Raw genomic sequence first — 21,158 nt, 5'->3', positions numbered from 1 at the left:
TATCATGACAAATTTGGCTACTGACATCTAGGAAGAACTATAACAACCAAACACATAACAGAAGGGACACTTCTTTGAAATCAAAGATATCATGCAGTTCACAATTTAGAAAATATGGCAATAATGGTGGGATACATAAAGAATGTCTAAACTCAAAATAACAAGGACTAACTAATGCATAAGTAACAGGACCATATACTATCAGGTCCAACTTCTGAACAATGAGTCTTTCTGTGAAAAGTGTCTAAAATAAAAACTTAACAAAAGTCCTTTCTATAGCTTTTAACTGTAAAACTTGAAATTTACCTTTTCAGATTTTCTAGTTACGGGAAAAGAAATCCTATAATCTTTCAATTATCCATACACATTAATAAAAATTGATAGTGAAATTAACACTTCAGATATATTTAGCTTTGGGAAGCTCATGGCAACAGTAAAGTTACATTCTTTGTGTTTGTACAAATCTAACACTGAAACCAGTTTGCACTCCCTGTATATAACTCAATAAAGAGGAAAAAAACACTTAGATGGAAACTAGTGTGCAAATAAAAACTTCCAAAAATATGAATTCAGAGCTTTAAAAATATCCACAGTACTTGCTTCAAATTCTACTTCTAGAAATACTGAAGTAACCCTTAATAAGGAAAGAATTTTATGCACAAAATGCTTATTTAAACAGGGAGTGGTTAAGTTAAAGTCAATAAATTCACACAATGAAATACTGTAAAGCAACTGAAAATGAAGCCAGAAGATATTCAATGATAAAAGCAAGTATTCATGATATACTGTTAAGTAACAAAGTACGATTTCAATTTTAATTTTAAAAGCTTTTATGCAGGGCTTCCCTGGTGGCGCAGTGGTTAAGAGTCCGCCTGCAATGCAGGGGACACAGGTTCGTGCCCCGGTCTGGGAAGATCCCACATGTCACGGGGCGGCTGGGCCGGTGAGCCATGGCCGCTGAGCCTGCGCGTCCGGAGCCTGTGCTCCGCAACGAGAGAGGCCACAACAGTCAGAGGCCCGCGTACCGCAAAAAAAAAAAAAACCTTTTATGCACTCATACGCATAGAAAAGGGTCTGAAAGGCTTATACTAAAACGCTAACATCAGTTATCTCTGGATGTTAGAAGTGCAGTTGTTTTTTTCCTTAATGGTGTGTATAGAGAAGAATTATAAAATGGTACTTATATAGAATACTTAACAATGAAAAAACCTTGTATAATAATCTTAAATAGAAATAGAATTGTTTATATAACTACACTTTTCAAAACAATTATAATTAGCTAATAGTTTTACTTACATTTACTTTATGTTTTATCTCTCTTTATCTTCGTGCTTTAAAAAAAACTTCACCATTAAAAATAGGAAACTCCATCGTTACTTGATAGAAATTCAGTAAATATTTATAGATTAGATGGATGTTTGGATGAATGAGGGGGAAAGTTTGAGCCAGCACTTATCTAAAGATTTGTTTAAAATATATATATTCAGTCAATTCTGATTATTCACAGTAGTTATGTTCTATATAGTCGCTGCAAACACTAAATTAGTGAACAGTGAACCATTGCTCCTAGAGGAAACAAAGGATTAGGTTCCTAGGAGCCTCCAGTCACATTTTCATCAGCGGATCAAGATGTCTCCAGTCACATTTCATTGGGTTGGCCAAAAAGTTTGTTCGGGCTTTTCTATCACATCGTATGGAAAAACCCGGACGAATATTTTTGGCAACACTATATTTTATTTTATTTTTTCGTGGCCGCACTGTATGGGATGTGAGATCTTACTCCCCTGACCAGGGATCAAACCTGTGCCCCCTGCAGTGGAAGCACACAGTCTTAACCACTGGACTGCCAGGGAAGTCGCTCCAGTCATATTTTCCTCAACTGATCAATATGTAACTTTGTTTTATGTATGTTTCAACTTAAAGACACCTCATTTAATATACTGTTCATTCAATAACAGTGAAGTCATTGCAAAGAGCACTGTACTCTACTCGTGCTTGAATGAAGCACATCTAACACACATTATTTCCTCCATATGGCACATCACAGCTTTGTGCAAAAGGACCCTAGACAGTACCTCAGCATTATGTTCCGGACTCACTTTAAGCAGCAAAATCAAGCACAAAAGCACAAAAATGTGAAAAACAGCACTAACTAGACTGTGAAAAGGACATTTGTTTATAGTATGAGAGCTGAAACAAGAAAACAGAGTGTCACATTGTTAAACTCAGTTGGGAACACCTACATCAGGTGACTCAAAATTTTCCCCACTCTGTGCATGTCTGTGAATAATCATAAAAGTGCTGCAAATGTTAATTTGGGGGGTTACAAAATATATTTTATCAAGTATGCAAATTCATAAATATGGAATCCATGAATAATGATCAACTGTGTATATACTTATATAATTTCAGTATTACTTTTATAAACTGGGCTAGAAAATGTGATTTATCACAATCCTATATATTTTTTAGAAAATAAATCTTTTTTAACCAATAAAACAAACACCTATTTACATTTTATAAAATGTAAATAGATATTATATAAAAGATTCTAATTCCAATGCCTATAAGAAATCCAGAACCCAAACAAGAATACGTAGATAGATATAATTATATTAGTAACAACCCCCTTTGATATAAATATACATCAAATTTCATTAACTAAGATATGTTCTCAAGAGCACATTTCCGAAAGGCAAGAAGATCATTTAAAACTCTAAAATATAAATACGTATATATTCTTTCAATTGGATAGTCCCAAATACTCAAAACGTCAACCAGAATAACTAAGTACAGTTAAGTATGAACAACTGCTCAGACTATTTTAAAAAATCATTTCAAAAACCAAATCATCTCTAAATGGAGATAAGCTATTACGTGATAGCATACACTTTTTAATTATCTACCTCAGAAGAATACCTAAAAATTATCTAAGGCAACTTAAAAAAAAAAACTCAATAATCACTGACCTGACTTTATCCCTGAACTTCACAATTGGCACTTTTGCTCGAATCAGCTGAGGTCTCTCAATGTAACCAGCTGAAGGATAAAAGATAATATGGATATCTGTAAATGTTTCTCAAATTCATAGTGTTCCAATGCACATTTTTTAAAAGTAATATTTTACTTAGCTAAAACAATTTGAGAAAATATAGTCTTTGAGACAGAAAGCAAAGACAAAAGGACATTATCAAATTCTTCTAAGTTTGGAACTTCCGATACCATGTACAGGACTTTATATATTAATACGTTATTTTCAGAAATGTGATCTAATATTTAATAACATCTATAAAGAATTTCATCAGAGCATTATAAGAGAAGTATCTATGCCAGCAGCAGGGGGATAGCTAAATTCTGGTACAGCACACGGCAAGATATGGCAGCCACAGAAATCACATTTACAAAGAATCTTAAATGTGGAAATGTTGGCAACATGATACAGGGGGCAGTGATACATTCAAATAAGTATGATCTGTAAGAGGAAAAACACATACATACATATTTTTTTATTCCACCAAACTTTAAAAAATGTTTTTTTGTGAGTTGAAATACATGTTCATTGTAGAAAATTAGGAAAACACAGAAATGTATATAAAAAAGAAACTGCGAACTTTTCCCAAAAGAGCAATTTCCTAATGTTTCAACTACAAAAAAAGTAATAACATATTGTAACACTAAAAATTTTCTGTTATAATGCTTCTAACACAAAAATCATAAAATACATCAAGCTTGAAATAGAATTATGTGCAGGAATTCAGTGAGGTTTAATGAAAAATAAGATTAAGAGTTAAAGGTTTTGAGTTCCAAGTACAGGTTCAGACACCAACAAACTATACTCCTCGGGCAAGTTACTAAGCCCACTGATGACCAGTTTCCTTAATTATTAAAAACACTAATTAAAAAGAAAACTTTCATTTGAATTATATGATCTCTTAGCTCCCTTTCACTTTTAATATTTTATGATTTTAATAATAGTTATTAAAAATTCATTTATGGTACAAATTACTCCTTTATTTTACAGATGTGAAATTCAAGTCCACTGAAATAAATCTCTTGATTTGTTTCTTTCCTACGACTGATATGTTATTCAAGGGCAATAACTCATTAAGTGACTTTGTATTTTCCAGCTCAAAGCCTGACACATAAGGAGTATTTGTTAAATACACAGACAAACTATCTTTCCAACATCACAGTTAGTGTGACTTCAAATGTCCACAATATTCTGTGTAAGTTTAAATAAATTATTTGAGATAAATTATTACACAATATTCTGTGTAAGTTTAAATAAATAACATGTGGATTAAAATCTGCTTCGTCAGCTTATTCAAAGAATAAAATCATACAGTAAAATGGCCTAAGTCAATAATTTTGTTTTCTGTTGGAGTAATATATCTGGGCTTCAAGTTCAGTGATAATGTTTTTAAAACAAGTAAAGATATATGTCATTGCAAAACAGATGAAATTCTCTCTTCCTCACATGAATACCTATAAGACTTCACCTGTATACTTCTTTTGGCTTGTCAGATACTCTGCATTACAGCTATTTACATTCATGCTTTAGCTTCCCTAATGGTCTACAACCTGTTGAGAAAGAACTGAAGCTTACATATCTTTGAATTCCCCTCTACCTTCAGTGGGACAGCTTACAAGTAAACTCAATAAAGATTTGCTGAATTATACATTTCTGTGTTGAATGGTTTACTCTTCTTTTTAATCAAAAGTTAAAAGGAATTTATTTGGGAAAAAGGATCTACATTATACCTAACCTAACCAGAAAATAAAAAATCCTTACCAGAAAATAAATATAGTGCGAGACATTTTAAATAAATAGTTGTCAAATGACATATGAACGTGAAGCATGTCAGACTTACAAAGTCTAGTACAGAAGTGTTTATGGACTAAGGTGAGGATATGCCGTGCTTCAGTCTTCTGATTTACCTGAAAAAAACACTGAAAAGTTAAAAATAAAGTGTTTTTTCATTATCTTTCTAAACTTAGTGTTTTATTTTCTTAATGTACCTCAACAAAAAGAAAACATAAAGTATACTTTTCATTGGAGTTGTTTTTCAATATATAGTAAATTCATTATTTAAAAGTCAACCTTTATGCTATCTTTTACATCAATATTTCTAAATCAATTTCTGACTTTAAACTTAAAAGCACAATTTTAAAAGAAATACTGAAACAGCCATATGTCATTTTTTCACTTTAGTATATAAATGTAAAAAAAAATCTTCTCCAAGAAAAATAAACAGAATTTTAACTTTCTGTAACATGTTTTATTTCCCTATCTAGACTGTGAGTTGCTTAAAAATAAGATTAAAATCTATGGTGTTTCAGTATGAGTTGTAACAACAGATTCAGACATGTGAATAAGACTAGAGGATTAGTGTGATGTTCTTAAGTATAACCTAATTGTATGGGAGAAAGTTTTAATTAAAACTCTAGTATTCTCCACTATGTTTATTATTTCTGAGAGGCTTTTTTCTTTTCTTTTTCAGTTTTCCTTTATATGATTTCAAAGCCTAGAAAAATATCAAGAGTTTCTTTCCTGGAATAAATCTCTTTCTGATTTGCAGTAACTAGAAGTCAATTTTGTTAGTGGACTAACAGGAATAGTAAAAATATATATTACCATTCAACAGAGGTTTTTGTATTTTTTAAGAGGTGGAATATAAGGCATATTAAAATTACACTGAAATTAACTTAATCTTTGGTGATCCAGAAGAGACTTCAGGGCTTCCCTGCTGGTACGGTGGTTAAGAATCTGCCTGCCAATGCAGGGGACACGGGTTCGAGCCCTGGTCCGGGAAGATCCCACATGCCGCAGAGCAACTAAGCCCGTGCACCACAACTACTGAGCCTGCGCTCTAGAGCCTGCGAGGCACAACTACTGAGCCCATGTGCCACAACTACTGAAGCCTGCGTGCCCAGAGCCTGTGCTCCACAATAAGAGAAGCCACCACAATGAGAAGCCCGCTCACTGCAACAAAGAGTAGCCGCTGTTCGTGGCAACAAAGACCCAATGCAGCCAAAAATAAATAAATAAATTTATTAAAAAAAAAAAAAAGAAGAGACTTCATTCAGCATATTAAAGAGGCTGCTCAGGTCAGCTTAATGAACAACAATTATTGTGGAATTAAGGATACACAAGAGTATCAGTTAACAGGGAATTCAAATAAACATAATACTAAATAGCAAAATTTGGTTGCTAAATAAGAAGAAACAAAGTCAAAATATCAGAGACAATTACGTTAAATCACAGTAGTCTTACTTTAAATTTCAGTGAAATCTCTCTTTTTGAATTCCCAAAATAAGTACTCCAAATCCCATAGTACTTTCAAGGGGAAAACAATAAAGATTAAAAATAGAATCACTGAGAATAGAAATGGAAGGAAATATATCAAGATAAAGAAAAACTCTTCCTCTTTGCTGCATCCTGGTAACATACCCAACCTAATAACATTTCAAAATACAGGCAGAGCTCTTTAAAAACACATAGTGCAACCACCTCACTTTAATAGTTTAGAAATAAATTAATGCTAGAATTTCTGTTACGTTTATTGTGTACATGCCTGAAAAAAAAAAAAAAGCAGCAGCATTTCCTGGCTTTCCTTGAATTCTTATAAACAGAGAATTCAAAGAAGCAATTAAAACAGGTTTTTTTCCTCAATGACTCTTACATGAAATTTCTTAAATGACTTAACATGAGAAACACACTTGGAATAAATGTTTCATTACTTACTGGTTCCTCTTTAACAACTAGACATAAATCACCATCACTGCTCCGAGTACCAAATCCATTTAAAGAGGACCCAACTAAAAAAAGTCTGCTTTCTAGAGAAACAGAAGAGAATTATAAGGTATTATTTAAAATTTAAAATTGGGATGCATGTACTTAAAGGGCATGCAAAACAAGGAAACATACGTGGAAATATCAGCTGAATTTCTCTCTGCAGCTCTGTTCGACAGAGTTCTTTCTTCTTTAAATCACTTACTTGCTGCTGACATGCTTCAAATAACTCCAGTATCTGCTGACTCAACTTGGATGCACCACAAAAAAAGTAAAAATTTTGTTCAGAAATGTAAAAGTTATTACTGTATTGAGAAATATAAAATTACTCATAGTATTTTTTAAATATATATTATCTCCTTAACACTTTCTAATACAAAACTACCTTTATTCAAGTAACCATAATTACTTAGTAACTGAAATAGTTACCAACTTTTACATAGTAAAGTATCACTGACAAGTCACAGAGAATTCATAATGAGTGTAATTCACAGGTCATCAAACTACAACCTTCAGTTACTGCCTGTTTTTGTATGGGACATGAGCTAAGAATGGTTTTTACATTTTTAAAGGGTTATAAAAACAAACAAAAATATGCAATAGAAACCATATGTGAGTGGCAAAGTCTAAAATATTTACTATCTGGCCTTTTAAAGAAGAAGTTTACGCAACCCCTGGTATTCATACCACAAATACCAAATACAACAGACTTTAGAAGAAAAGTCCCTGGTTGTCTATGCTCATGCAAACCACCCTCTTCCCTATTCTTACAACACCGCCCTGAACCCTGCCTTCCTGTGGCCATCTATGGACAGATCTCCCTGTTTATCTACCTATCTGGTTCACACTTTCCTCTCCAACTGATCTCTTGCCATCACCACAGGTGACACCCTTACCTAAAATGGGCTAAGTATCATAACATACTCCCAGCATTTCTGAACTTCTTTTACTTTAATATTTTTTATCAGTGTTACACTCCCAGAGCCATATCATGGTCTTTACAGTAAAACAGAACTTCTTTACCTCTGAAATTTAAAATTCCAATATACTATCTTGGCTTCAATCTCCTGTCCAATTTTCACTTTCTTACCCTCCTCATACCTTCTCTAGAACCACACAGACCTGGATTCTCTTGAATCCTCCCTTTTCTCCCAACCCAACAGCTCCTGAAATAGCATGATTTCCTTCTCTACGCAGTCTATACCCCACAATGCATCCCTTGAACCACTCATTTTTATCATGCCTTAACAACATTACACCCTTGTCATGCTCTAACAAAATCCTAATTTTAGGTTCACTACAAACAACTACCTTCTCTGCTCTTATATCTGAGTTGCTAACTTAAAAAAAAAATCACAAAATTGATATCTTTCAAATTTATAGTTTAAGAACAAACCTAAGATTGACCCTTAGCATCTCTCAGCAATTACTTCCATGTCTCTGGTTAGATATTGCTTCCTTTTTTCACCATCAGCATTCCAAAATGTTTACACCTTTCCTCAAGTTCCCTACACTTATCTCACTTTCTTTAGCAGATAACTTCACATTAAAGTTTACTAAGAAAACTGAGGATACCAAATGTGACATTCCTCAGCTTCCTAACTACAAACTTGCAAACTACTATCTGTATGAAATCTCATCTCCTTACCTCTCCTGTCAAACTGTCCTCTTCCTCGGTTCAAAGTTAATCTCTCTATCAATACTTCTGTATCCATCCCTTCTGGTAGCCTCTAGGGCACAAATATTCCATCAGTTTTTTGGTCTGTCTTTTGCATTTTCAACCTCTCCCTCTCTAGGCCATTCCCCAAGTCCATGACCAGGCACAAGTCTCACCCATCATTTAAAACAGTTTCTTTTATCATGTTTAGAATACTCATTTTAAGAAGGCAGAGGCAGTCTGGGCAACTTGGCAGTGAAAGAGACATAATTATTTAATATCCCTGAGTAGCCATCACCCCCCCAAAAAGACAAAGCAACTAGGAAAATAAAACAAACAGATCAAACCAAACCAGAACAAAATAAAAATGGCCAACGAATACAGCACAATTGACTATACTCATGAACCCTAAAATACTGGCAGTTAGGACCCAACACCAATAGCAGCAAGACCCACATGGTATCAGAACATAACAGAAAGAAGACGAAAGGGATCTGGGACAGCCCCAAAGCCAGAACATCCAGAAATCAAACTGCCTAGAGGTACTACTTCCCACCCCCTTCCTTAAATTGGCAGGTCCAACTTGGTGTGGAATAGCAACCAAAACTGGGAGGGAGCTTCACAGGCTACAACTCATAAGTAAATGCAAGAGGATCACACAAAGATCAGAAATCTCAAAACTAAGTGAAACTCCCTTCTAAAACACAGCAACACACCAAGGAGAAATTGCCAGTAAGAGAAATCTAAACTAAGTAGCACAGAGCCATTAGGTGTAAAGGAAAGAAAGTCTAAAACTAGAATGATTCTGACTTCCAGAGGACATCTGACAATGTCTGGAAACAGTTTTGGTTATCATATTTGGGGGAATGGGTACGACAGGGTGGTCACTGGCAACCAGCAGGTAGAGGCCAGGATGCCACTAAACATCCTACAATGCACAGGACAATTCCCCACAGCAAAGATTATCTAACCAAAAACGTTCATATTGTAGAAAGTGAAAAACCCAAACTAGATAAAAGCAGGGAAGGAGAAGAGAAAAGGTCTCAGAAAGTATATTTTTGAATACTACATAGCAACAGAAGAGGATTCCTACAGCCACAAACCTAGCAAAGCTAGCTTATCCTCATCTAAAAGTAGTATAGGAAAAGTCGCCTCACTTAAACAGAAAGGAACTGGAATCTCAAAAAGAGAGGTGAGAATGGGAGGACAGAAAAATAATATTTGAAGAAATAATGTCTAAAAAGGATTCTAGTCAATTCACATACAAAGTTTTTATTAAAAAAATGAGAAGAGTAACATTCCTACAGATAACGAAGCATACCAGAAAGATATGCCCACAAAACTAATGAACATTTTAATATAATATGTAGAACCAAGGCTTTTTCTCTCATGTTTTAATTTCCTAAAAAGATAACTGACTATAAAGTATACATACCAGCAAAAAATAATTGGGAATTTACATTTTTTAAATTATCAAAAGCAGTTAAAAATATGAAATACTTGGAAATATATTAAACAAAAGATATACAAAACCTGTACACTGAAAATTATAAATATTGATGAGAGAAATTAAACACCTAAATAAATGGAGAGATAGAAGAAAAAAGTTGAAGGATTTACCATACCTAACTTCTAGACTTAACCATACAACTACAGTAATCAAAACAGTATAGCCCTGGGAAAAGGAGAGACAAAAATAATAACAAAACAGAATACTGAAATATTTATGAATGAAATGATGACACCTGGAATTTGCTTCAAACTAATAAGGGAGGGAGGTATAGACAAAATAAGATTGGTCAAATGTCAGTAATTGTTAAAGCTTGGTGTTATGGGGATTTATAATACTATATTCTATTTCTGTATATATTTGATACTTTCCATAATAAAAAGCTTTACTTTTAAGAAGCTTTTTTAAAGAGGCATCCATCTTTACAAAAAGACTTGAAAAAGGCTTCCAGTTAGAGTGGTTAATATAAAATTTTAAATGGTGCTTGAATAATTAAGTTTTATCCACTCAGAGCAGGGTATTAGTGTTAATTAGTATTAATCCACTTAGTATTTGGCCCTGTAGGCCAAATACTGCCTCTGGCCTGTTCTGTAGGGCCAGCAAACTAAAAATGATCCATATATTTTTAAAGCATTGTTTAAAAAAGAAAGAAAAGAAAAGAAAATGTGACGGGGGGCCATGTAGCTCATATATCTAAAATATTTACTAACTGGCCCTTTATAGAAAAAGTTTTGCCAACCCCATGATCTAGAGAATCCGTTAGGCAGATCAAAACTACTACAAGTCAGAGTAGGTACTCAACATTTGTTGAATAACAAAAAGAAATAAATTTCTTGGGAATTCCCTGGTGGTGCAGTGATTAAGACTTGGCGCTTTCACTGCGGTTGCCCAGGTTCAATCCCTGGTCCTGGAACTAAGATACTGCAAGCCGCACAGTGTGGCCAAAAAAAAGCAAGGAAGAAATTTCTTTACAACAATGCCCAAATGAAATGTTATTATACTTAAAAAGTTTTTTCGTCTGAATGATCATGTTCATGTAGAAACATTCACATATGAAAAAATGTATGACTAGGTAGAAAATACGAAATTCCATATATTTGCTCCTCTTCTTTTTTCTACATTCGTAGAACATTTCTTCTCTCTCAAGTACTATTATAATGGAGACCTAGTAGATTGTTATACAAATGAATTTTCCTCCCTATCCAGCCGCCTTATTGATTATCCTACACCAGACATATAGAGTCCAAATAAGACAAAAACTCAAAAGAAATGCACATATATGCTGAAACAAGACTTCTCTTGCTTAAATTTAGAGAAATATTTCAGAAGATGGCTCAATGGTCTTATAATTCTGGAAAAATAGAGGAATGTATGATATGAAATCTCCTTGGCTGAATATCAAGCATCAAATATTTAGATCATATATGTAATAAGCTGACTATGCATAACGGCATTTCAAGACTTTGTTTTTGTTTCATTCGAAAGTAAAGTCTTCCTAATCATTAGTTTAAAAAAAAAAACTATTGCAACAAAGTATCTGTAAAATACATTATTCCTAAAGTTGTTTAAATCTCTACAATACTACCAGTTTAGGCTGCCTGCCAAGATCTATTACTTTAATTTAAAATTAATTATAGAAGATATCTATTTCTCACTGTATATAAAAATTATATCTTCTCAAAATTGTATAAAAAATAAGATTTACATAATAGTTTAAAATATTTAAATTAATATTTGTTCCAAATATCAATGTTCCTTTTTCCTAAAAAGTATTATAACCTGTCCTCAAACTCAGGCTCAAACCAAATTACCAATAAAGTTATCGTTGTCTGAGATCAACACAAGATCAACAACTTAAAGACAAGTTAAGTATGGATTTAGATTCAGAAAAGTTTTTAAATGTGTCAGTAAAGAAAGCTTAAGGTATAACTTTTGCATGGTATTCTCAGTAGATTCTCCATTTGTCCCTGTTAGCTGGGTCCCCATGTAAAAGAAAGTGAAAAAACCTTTCAGCTGGGAGTATCAAGACCTGATCACTTACTATAACACATGAAAATTGGTAACAGGGTTTGGGCTAAATATAAGTGCTATCTACAAACAACAAACACAAATTAGCAATGAGCTTTCAAGACAGGAGAAATAAAATTAAATATCGTACAGAAAATAGGTCATTAGTTCACAAACACTTCAACAAAAACTAGCAATTCCTCAGGCTCTCTCATTGCCACAATCTTTGTTACACATGTAACTGTAGAAAAAGCTAGTACCAATTACTGAGTAAAATAAAGCTAGTTATGAAATAAAAGTTTAAATTCATTCTTGATACTGAATTCCCTTTCTCTTCAAATTAAATAAAATAGAATCAGGAAAATGTCATGCTGAAAACAACCCACTCTTTATTAATGTGTTAAATTACTATGGGTTTTTTTGTGTGTGTGGCCACAATGTAGAGCCTTCACTGGCTTACAAGATAATAAGCCAATGAAGATAAGCTTTCATTGGCTTATCTTAATCAAGATAAATTAATCTCTTGATTAATTTATCAACTGGTACACTGATTAGGCAGTTTGAATTACTGATTTTTTTCCCTGAACCCTGACTGCTTTTAGGCACATACTATTATCTGAACTTAGCCAAGAAAGAATTGCCTAATAAAAGGAGGATGAAAAAAAACAAACAAAACAAGCTTTCATTTGAGGATCTCTTGTGCTGAGTCCTGGTCTAGATTTTCTACATGAATTTACATCTCAGTGGCTTTAAAACATTTTTGACAGACACATACATTATAAAGATAGAGCCCCAAGAATAAATTTAACCAAGGAGGTAAAAGATCTGTACACTGAAAACTATAAAACACTGGTGAGAGAAATTAAAGACTACAAATAAATGAAAAGATATCCCATTCATGGATCCGAAGAATCAAAATTGTTAAAATGTTCACAGTACCCAAAGCTATCTACAGATTCAATGCAATGCCTATCAAAATTCCAGTGGCATTTCACACAGAAATAGAAAAAGCAATCCTAAAATTCACATGGAACCACCAATGACCCAGAATAGCTACAGCAGTTTTAAGCAAGAAGAACAAAGCTGGACGCATGACACTTTCTGATTTCAAATTCTATTACAAAGCTATAGTAATCAAAACAGTATAGTACTGGCATAAAAATGGACACACAGACCAATGAACATAATAGACAGTCCAGGAAAAAACCCATGCACATATGGTTAACTAAAAGGTGTCAAGACTATACAACAGAAAAAGCACAGTCTTCAACAGTGTTGGGAAACCTGGATATCCCCATGCAAAAGAATGAAAATGGGCCCTTACCTTACACCACACACAAAAATCAACTCAAAACGGATTAAAGATTTAATTGTAAGACCTGAAACTGTAAAACTCATATAAGAAAACATAAGGGGAAAGCTCCATGACCTTGGTCTTGACAATGATTTTTCAGATTTGACACCAAAAGCATAGGCAACAAAAGCGAAAATCAACAAGTGGAGCTACGTCAAATAAAAGTTTCTGTACAGCAAAAAAAATCAACAATATGAAAAAGCAGCATAAAGAATGGGAGAAAATATTTGCAAACCATATATATCTGAGAAGGGGTTAATATCCAAAATATATAAGAAACTCATACAACTCAGTAGCAAAAATACAAATGACCCAATTTAAAAATGGACAAAGGACCTAAAGAGACATTTTTCCAAAGAAGACATACAAATGGCCAACAGGTACATGAAAAGATGTTCAGTATTACTTAGCATCAGGAAAATGAAAATAAAACCCACAATGAGGCGCTTCCCTGGTGGCGCTGTGGTTGAGAATCTGCCTGCCAATGCAGGGGACACGGGTTCGAGCCCTGGTCTCAGAAGATGCCACGTGCCGTGGCACAACTAGGCCTGTGAGCCACAACTGCTGAGCCTGCACGTCTGGAGCCTGTGCTCCGCAACAACAGAGGCCACGATAGTGAGAGGCCAGCGCACCGCGATGAAGAGCGGCCCCCGCTTGCCGCAACTAGAGAAAGCCCTCGCACAGAAACGAAGACCCAACAAGCCAAAAATTAATTAATTAATAAATTTAAAAAAAAACCACAATGAGATATCGCCTCACACTTGTTAAGATGGCTATTACCAAAAAGTCAAAAAATAAGTGTTGGCGAGGATGTGGAGAAAAGGGAACCCTTACACAGTATTCATAGGAAGTACAACCATATTGGAAAACAGCAAGGAGATTCCTCAAAAAATTAAAAATAGAACTACCATATGTTCTAGCTATCCCACTTCTGGGTATATATCTAAAGGAAAAAAGTCTCTATCTCAACAAGGAATCTGCACTCCCATGTTCATTGCATTATTCACAGTAGCCAAGATATGGAGAAAACCTAAGTGTGCCCACTGATGGATGAATGGATAAAGAAAATTTGTGTGTGTGTGTGTGTGCGCGTGTGTACACATACACAATGGAATATTATTTGGCTTTAAAAAAGGAAGGAAATTCTGCCATTTGCAACATGGATGAACCTGGAAGACATTATGCTAAATGAAATGAGCTAGACACAGAAAGACAAATACTGCATGACCTCACTTACATGTGGACTCTAAAAAAGTCAAATTCACAGTAGCAGAGAGTGGAATGGCAGTTATTAGGGGCTGAGGAGTAGGATGAGGAAAATGGGGAAATACCGCTCAAAGGATACAAACTTTCAGTTATAAGATGAATAACTTCTGGAGACATCATGTACAATTACAGTGAATACGTTCAGTTAATAATAATGTATTGTACACTTGAAATTTGCTGCGAGTAGATTTCAAGTGTTCTCATCACAAAAAAATATAACTGTGAGGTGATGAATATCACCTTAATTATCTTGATTATGGTAATCATTTCACAACATATACATACATCAAAACATCATGTATACTTTAAATATATACAATTTTTATTTGTTACTCATATCTCCGTAAAGCTGGAAAAAACCTGATAGGCGATATGGGCATATACATTTGTTCTGTTTCTAAATAAGGTGGAATATTGAAAATTTTAAAGATAGAGCCTCTGAAAAATCTGCAAGATAACTGTCCCCAAATTGTTCCTCCTAGGGTGTCAAGAGGTTCCATAAAATTTGCTCCTTTCCAAAACTGAACATTACACAAGAAATCTTGAACAATTCATTCATAATCATCTTTTTACTTTATACTCAGTACCAAGAAAACCTCAACCTATCCTCATCTCAACTCAAAATTCAAAATCAATTACTTCAATTCACATAATACCTTCAAACTACCCAGAATTTTCAAAAATCAGTTATTATAGATGGAATTCAGGAGTTCAGATAATTCTGATTCCTCTACAAGCCTCTTTTTTGTTCAGGCAACCATATCTTCACCTAAAAACTAGAATGAAATAAAAGTTAAAATCCAGAAAAGTACCTCAGATTTTTTTACTGAGAAGAGTTCTGTTTGCTAATATAGCAACTTGAAAAACAGAGAAAAGACTTTAAAATGGAGGAAAAATTTAAACTCAGAACGTACTCATTTTCAAAAATTTAATTTTTTAGGTTTAATTCTCTAATTAAAACTTATACTAACAAAATATTTCCCTGGAACTTACTAAAACAGCTGACTGATTTATTACTATTAATAGTAAATTCATTATTACCAATGTTAAGTGAGCTCTTTACACTACCCAGCACATGCTGTTTCAAACCTTCTCCACTATTCTTAAACCTCAGACATCCCATTTCATCTTCTCTACTCTCAACAGATAACCTTGCATAGTAATTCAGAGAGAAAACATGAAGAAGCCACTCAACTATGGAAACTCCATTAACTTCTCCATACCATATGTACAAATCTACCTATCTTCCTTTTACCTACACCTATCCTCTCCTCCTATATCCTCCAGTTCCAAAAAGCTTTTCTCTTACCTAAAGCCAATCACTCCACCTATAGGCAGGACCCATGCCCTTTCCACCTTCTAAGGAATCTTTCCCATAAACATTTATATGTGCTTAAAGTTTCTTCCACCTCAAAAACAAAACAAAAAAAAATTCCTTTGTTCCAACTTCCCATCTTTGGCTCCTCCTCTTCACAGCCAAACCTCCCAAAACAATTGTAAATAAGCTTAGTTTCCGTATCTGTTTTCCTACCCTTTCCTCAACCTATTTCAATCAGTCTTGGATCCAGGCTCACCACTCCCCCTAGACAATCATACCCATCCTCTTGGCTTCAATTATCATCTACATGCCAATGATCACCAAATGTACACTTCTGGTCAATACCTTTCCTCTTAATTCCAGATCTATATGTATTAAACTATCAACTCTAAATATCTAATTTGATGTTTCAAATGCACATTTAAGACAACATGTCCACAGAACTCATGACATCCCTGCTCACCCTTCAATTCCTATTAAATTCACATACTCCTAAAGCTTGCTCCTCTTGCATTTTGTTCTGTCTCAGTGAATGGTATCACCATGCATCCAGTTATAGAAGCCAGAAATCTGGGAGTAATCTTCAATATTTTCTTCTCTACCTAAACCAGCGGTTCTCAACTAGAGGCAATTCTGCCCCCCAGGGGACATCTGGCAATATCTATAGATATTTTTAGTTGTCATAACCAGCGATAAGTGGCATCTAGTGAGTTGAAGCCAGGAATGTGGCTAAACATCCCATGATGCAGATGCTTAGATGACCTAATCTCTAATCCATCATCAAATCCTATCAATTTCACTTCCCCCAAAAAAGCTTAAATCCAGTTTTTCTTCATCTTAACTATCAGCACTTCCTAATTCAAGGCACCATTACCTTTCACAACCATAAATTCCCTACATCCACACTTGTTCAACTGCTTAAAATGAAGTCAGAATAATTTTAACTCATCTCTTTCCTGCTTAAAAAACTCCTAAACCAATCAAACTCTAGCCACCTTGGCCTCCTTTCAGTTCTTTGCATACTCCATGCTCCCTTCTACAATTTTTCGGACCCTCAAATACACTGTTCCCTCTCTCAAAAGCATTCTCTCCACCCCTACTACTCTTTCACTAGTTAACTCCTACTCACCCGTCAGATCTCAGCTCAAACGTTACCTCCTCTAGACCATCACTGAAATTTCAAATAAATTCTCTTACCACTCTGCAATTTTCCTTTATAGCACTTATATATAAATAAAACTGTGATTTGCATGATTATTTTTTAATGGCTCTCCCTCTCACTATACTGTATGTACATGTTAAAGAGACCATGTACGTTTACCAAAATGTTTTGGCACAACGTTGTAGCATATAGCTGTCACTCACAAATATTTGCTGGATACTAAAAAAATACAGAATCTAATCTACTTCAGGAGTTTCAATTGTCACTTCTATTTCAGGTGACTTCAGGATTCATATCTCTGGCCCCAGCCTTGCTTCTGAAATATATATGGCCAGTTCAGCTACAACATGTTTTTCTACAATACTGATTAGCTTACAGATGATTGGTAAATAAGGGAACAGTATCAATTTAATGTATTAATTGGGTTGACTTGTATGTGGAGCTGAAATTGTGGAATTATAACCTTACAAGAAAAAAAAAAAAAAGCCCTCAGCTTGGCTGTTCACAGGCAGGAGTCCTTATAGATCTAAGACAACTAAAAATAAGCATCCATATCCAGGGTTCCCACTTGATAGGCATACCCCCAGACTCACACAGCTCTCTGCTGGTGTATTTCCTTCTGAGTCTAACTTAACAGCAGACTCACTGACTCAGAGTGCCACTTTTAACTGCCTTGTCTCAGTGCCCTCCACAAGCCAGCACATCTCAACTCTGTAATGTATATTTTTAATATCCCATGCAGCAGCATCCAACCATGCTAAGCCACCTACCTGGTCTGTCCAAGTCATTTCCTAAGATATCAATTATTATTCTTGATAGCGTTCTGGTTACAAAACTGTTTAGGTTTTGAGTAGTGTCCTCCAGCCCTATTTTCCCATAGCCCTATATTCTTAGTGTGCAATCTGCAGAACATGAGGTCTCTCAAGAGCACAAACGTTACAGCAGATTTCCCCATAGTTCAAAAAAACTCTTGACTACTTCCTCAATCAGCTTATACACCCAAAATCTGAGTTCCTTATCTCTGTTAACAGTCCAGAATCAAATCATTAAAGTTACTGATATCTCTCTCTCTCTCCCCTATATTCAATCATTCCACACATCTATCAATTTTCCTTATGCATGGTCTCTCACATCTTTTCCACAATTATCCACTGTAACTGAAAGCTTCAGCACCTCTCATCCGAAAGAATTTGATAATTAATAGCCTTCAAGGTAATCATCCAACTTCCAGGCCCTCCTATTCCACACCAAACTCCACTATACTCTAAGAACTATCTTCCCAAAAATGCAAATCTAATTGGGATAGTCCTCTACTCAAAAACCTTCAATGGCATTCTACTGTGCATTCAAAGCCTCAAACTACTGCTCCACTTTTATTTCTCACTGAACCTCCCACTCATTTTACAATCCAGCAGAGATAAACAGAGGTAAACCATACAAACTACTGAGCACACTGCTGGCAAAGAAAGACACTCAGTAAACATTAGCTATTACTGCCACAGATTATCAGTTATTATAGTCAGTTCTAAGAATGTCATCTCCCTACTCTTGATTTTAAGCATCTTAAGTTCCTCCTGTTTATATTATTAGAGATGAGGGTCAAATCTTGGTTCTGTCACTTACTAGCTGTGACCTTGAGCAAGTTATTTAGCTTTCTGAGTCTCAGTAAAATTAGGATAATATCCATGTCATGGGGTTGTTGAAAAGACTAAATAATATAGCATATGTAGAATGCCTAGAAGAGAAGAGACATCAATAAATGTTAGTTTTCTTAAAAAGTGTTCACTTAAAGAATGGACACAGAACTAACTACTTGCCTTCTTTCTCCCACAACTAGGCAAGTACAGAGTAGCACTCAAAGAAATTGGTTTAACAACAGAATATTATCTTTATCCCTTGAGATAAGTGCTTATGCCAAAAACATAAGATTTAGGACAATCTTTTTCTATGCTACTAAGCAAAGAAAAAGTTACTGATATGGAACCATACTTTACTAGATGATCTATACTGACTAATGTGAATCATGTTATTACATTTACTGAGACTCAGTATATCCCTGATCCATATGCAGAACTAGTAGTTATTTAGTTAGTTCTAAGAATTAACTATTACAAACATACAAATAAATAAATGCAAAAATAGAGAACTTCAATACTCATGCATAATATATTCCATAAAAAATGGGCCTACCTGCATGTATATATCAAAAACCCACACGTAGTAAAAGGTTGTTATATCGTCATTCAAAGAATTGGTCTCATGTGATTTATACCACAGGCTTTCACAATATAGTATTACATGAGTTTCTTTAAAATGAGAAAGCAAAGAAAAGGACAAACAGTCGAGGGGGGGTGGGGGGGTACCAAAACATCCCAAGTTAGTCACTCTGCTTTTTCCTTCCTCCCACTGGTATTGACTAAATGCTTTTCCTACTTCACAGTAAGAAAAGAATGACAGCCTTTTTCTTAAACAGTGCTGGGACAATTGGACCAAGAGCAAAAAATTAAGTTAGATCCCCTACTTCACATCATATATAAAGATTAACTCAAAATGGATCAAAGACCTAAATCTAAGAACCCTATAAAACTCTTAGAATAACATGGAGGCATTAATTTTTGTGACCCTGGATTAGGCAATGATTTCTTAGATATGCCACCAGAAGCTCAAGCAACCAAAGAAAAACAAATTGGACTTCGTCAAAATGAAAAAAGCTTTTGCGCTTCAAAGGAGACCACCAAGAAAGTAAAAGGAGACACCACAGAATGGAAGAATACATTTGCAAATCATCTATCTGATAAAAGTCTAGTATTCAGAACATATAAACAACTCTTACAACTCAACAAGAATAACAAAAACAATTTAAAAATGGACAAAGGATCTGAATAGATAATTCTCCAAAGAAGATACACATTCCAACACACAAATGAAAAGGTGATCAACATCATTAGTCATTAGGGAAATGCAAACCAAAATCAAAATGAGATACCATTTCGCACCCACTAGGTTATAACCCACCTGGTTATAATCAAGAAGACAAACAATAAAAAGTGTTGGCAAAGATGTGAAGAAACTGGAACACGCACACACTGCTGGTAGAAATGTAAAATGGTGCAGCCACTTTAGAAAATATGTTGGCAATTCCTCAAAAAGTTATATACACAGAGCTACTGCATAACTCTGCAATTTCACCCCTAGGTATAGACCCAAGAGAAATGAAAACATGTCCACACAAAAACTTGTACACAGATATAGCAGAATAGTCAAAAAGTGGAAACAGCCCAAAAATCCATCAACTGAGGAATGCACAAATAAAATATGGTTTATCTATACAATGGAATATTACTCAGCTATAAAAAGGAATAAAGAACTGAGAAATGCTACGACATGGATGAATCTTGAAAACATGTTAAGTGAAAGAATCAAGACCACATATTGTATGACTCCATTTATATGAAATGTTCAAAACAGACAAATCCATACTGATAAAAAATCGATTAGTGGTTGCCAGAGGCTGGGGGAGAGGGGCAGAGATGAGAAAGGAACTGCTACTGGGTACAGGGTGTCTTTTGGGGGTGATAAAAGGTACTGGAATTAGACAGTGGTAATGGTCGCACAACCTTGTGAATATAATAAAAACCACTGAATCATGCACTTTAAAAGAGTGAATTTTACGTGGACTTACTTCCCCGGTGGCACAGTGGTTAAGAATCCTCCTGCCAATGCAGGGGACATGGGTTCAAGCCCTGGTATGGGAAGATCCCACATGCCATGGAGCAACTAAGCCCATGTGCCACAACTACTGAAGCCTGCGCGCCTAGAGCCCATGCTCCACAACAAGAGAAGCCACTGCAATGAGAAGTCCGCACACCACAATGAAGGGTAGCCCCCGCTTGCCCAACTAGAGAAAGCCCGTGTGCAGCAAAGAAAACCCAACGCAGCCCAAAAAAAAAAAAAAAAAAAAAAAAAAGAATTTTATGATACAATTACATCTCAATTAAAGAAAAAAAGGAATGATAGGAGAATAAAAAGCAGCACAACTAAGGAATGCAGCAAGTGTTCCTTTTTGACCCAACATTTTCTGTACACTTACT

The 21,158-nt window shown here is 34.8% G+C and overlaps 1 protein-coding gene across 6 annotated transcripts in view; it reads right to left on the bottom strand.

Annotated features, from left to right (window-relative positions):
• TENT2 (terminal nucleotidyltransferase 2) overlaps positions 1 to 21,158 on the bottom strand; it is a 58,261-nt gene that overhangs the window by 26,713 nt on the left and 10,390 nt on the right. For 5 of the 6 annotated variants that reach the window (XM_029216211.1, XM_029216205.1, XM_029216206.1 and 2 more), the window contains 4 exons: positions 6,929 to 7,043; positions 6,746 to 6,837; positions 4,872 to 4,950; positions 2,970 to 3,039 (listed from right to left, as the gene is read on the bottom strand). In XM_029216211.1, coding sequence (XP_029072044.1) covers positions 2,970 to 3,039; positions 4,872 to 4,950; positions 6,746 to 6,837; positions 6,929 to 7,043 — 356 coding nt within the window. The remainder of the gene's footprint in view (positions 1 to 2,969; positions 3,040 to 4,871; positions 4,951 to 6,745; positions 6,838 to 6,928; positions 7,044 to 21,158) is intronic. The other variant, XM_029216210.1, reaches the window with a different exon arrangement.

This window comes from Monodon monoceros, unplaced genomic scaffold, assembly GCF_005190385.1.
Source record: "Monodon monoceros isolate NGI ecotype Baffin Bay Population unplaced genomic scaffold, NGI_Narwhal_1 Super_Scaffold_12, whole genome shotgun sequence".
Lineage (NCBI taxonomy): Eukaryota > Metazoa > Chordata > Mammalia > Artiodactyla > Monodontidae > Monodon > Monodon monoceros.
The sequence above is the reverse complement of the archived record's forward strand: the minus strand, read 5'-3'. Positions and strand labels throughout refer to the sequence as shown.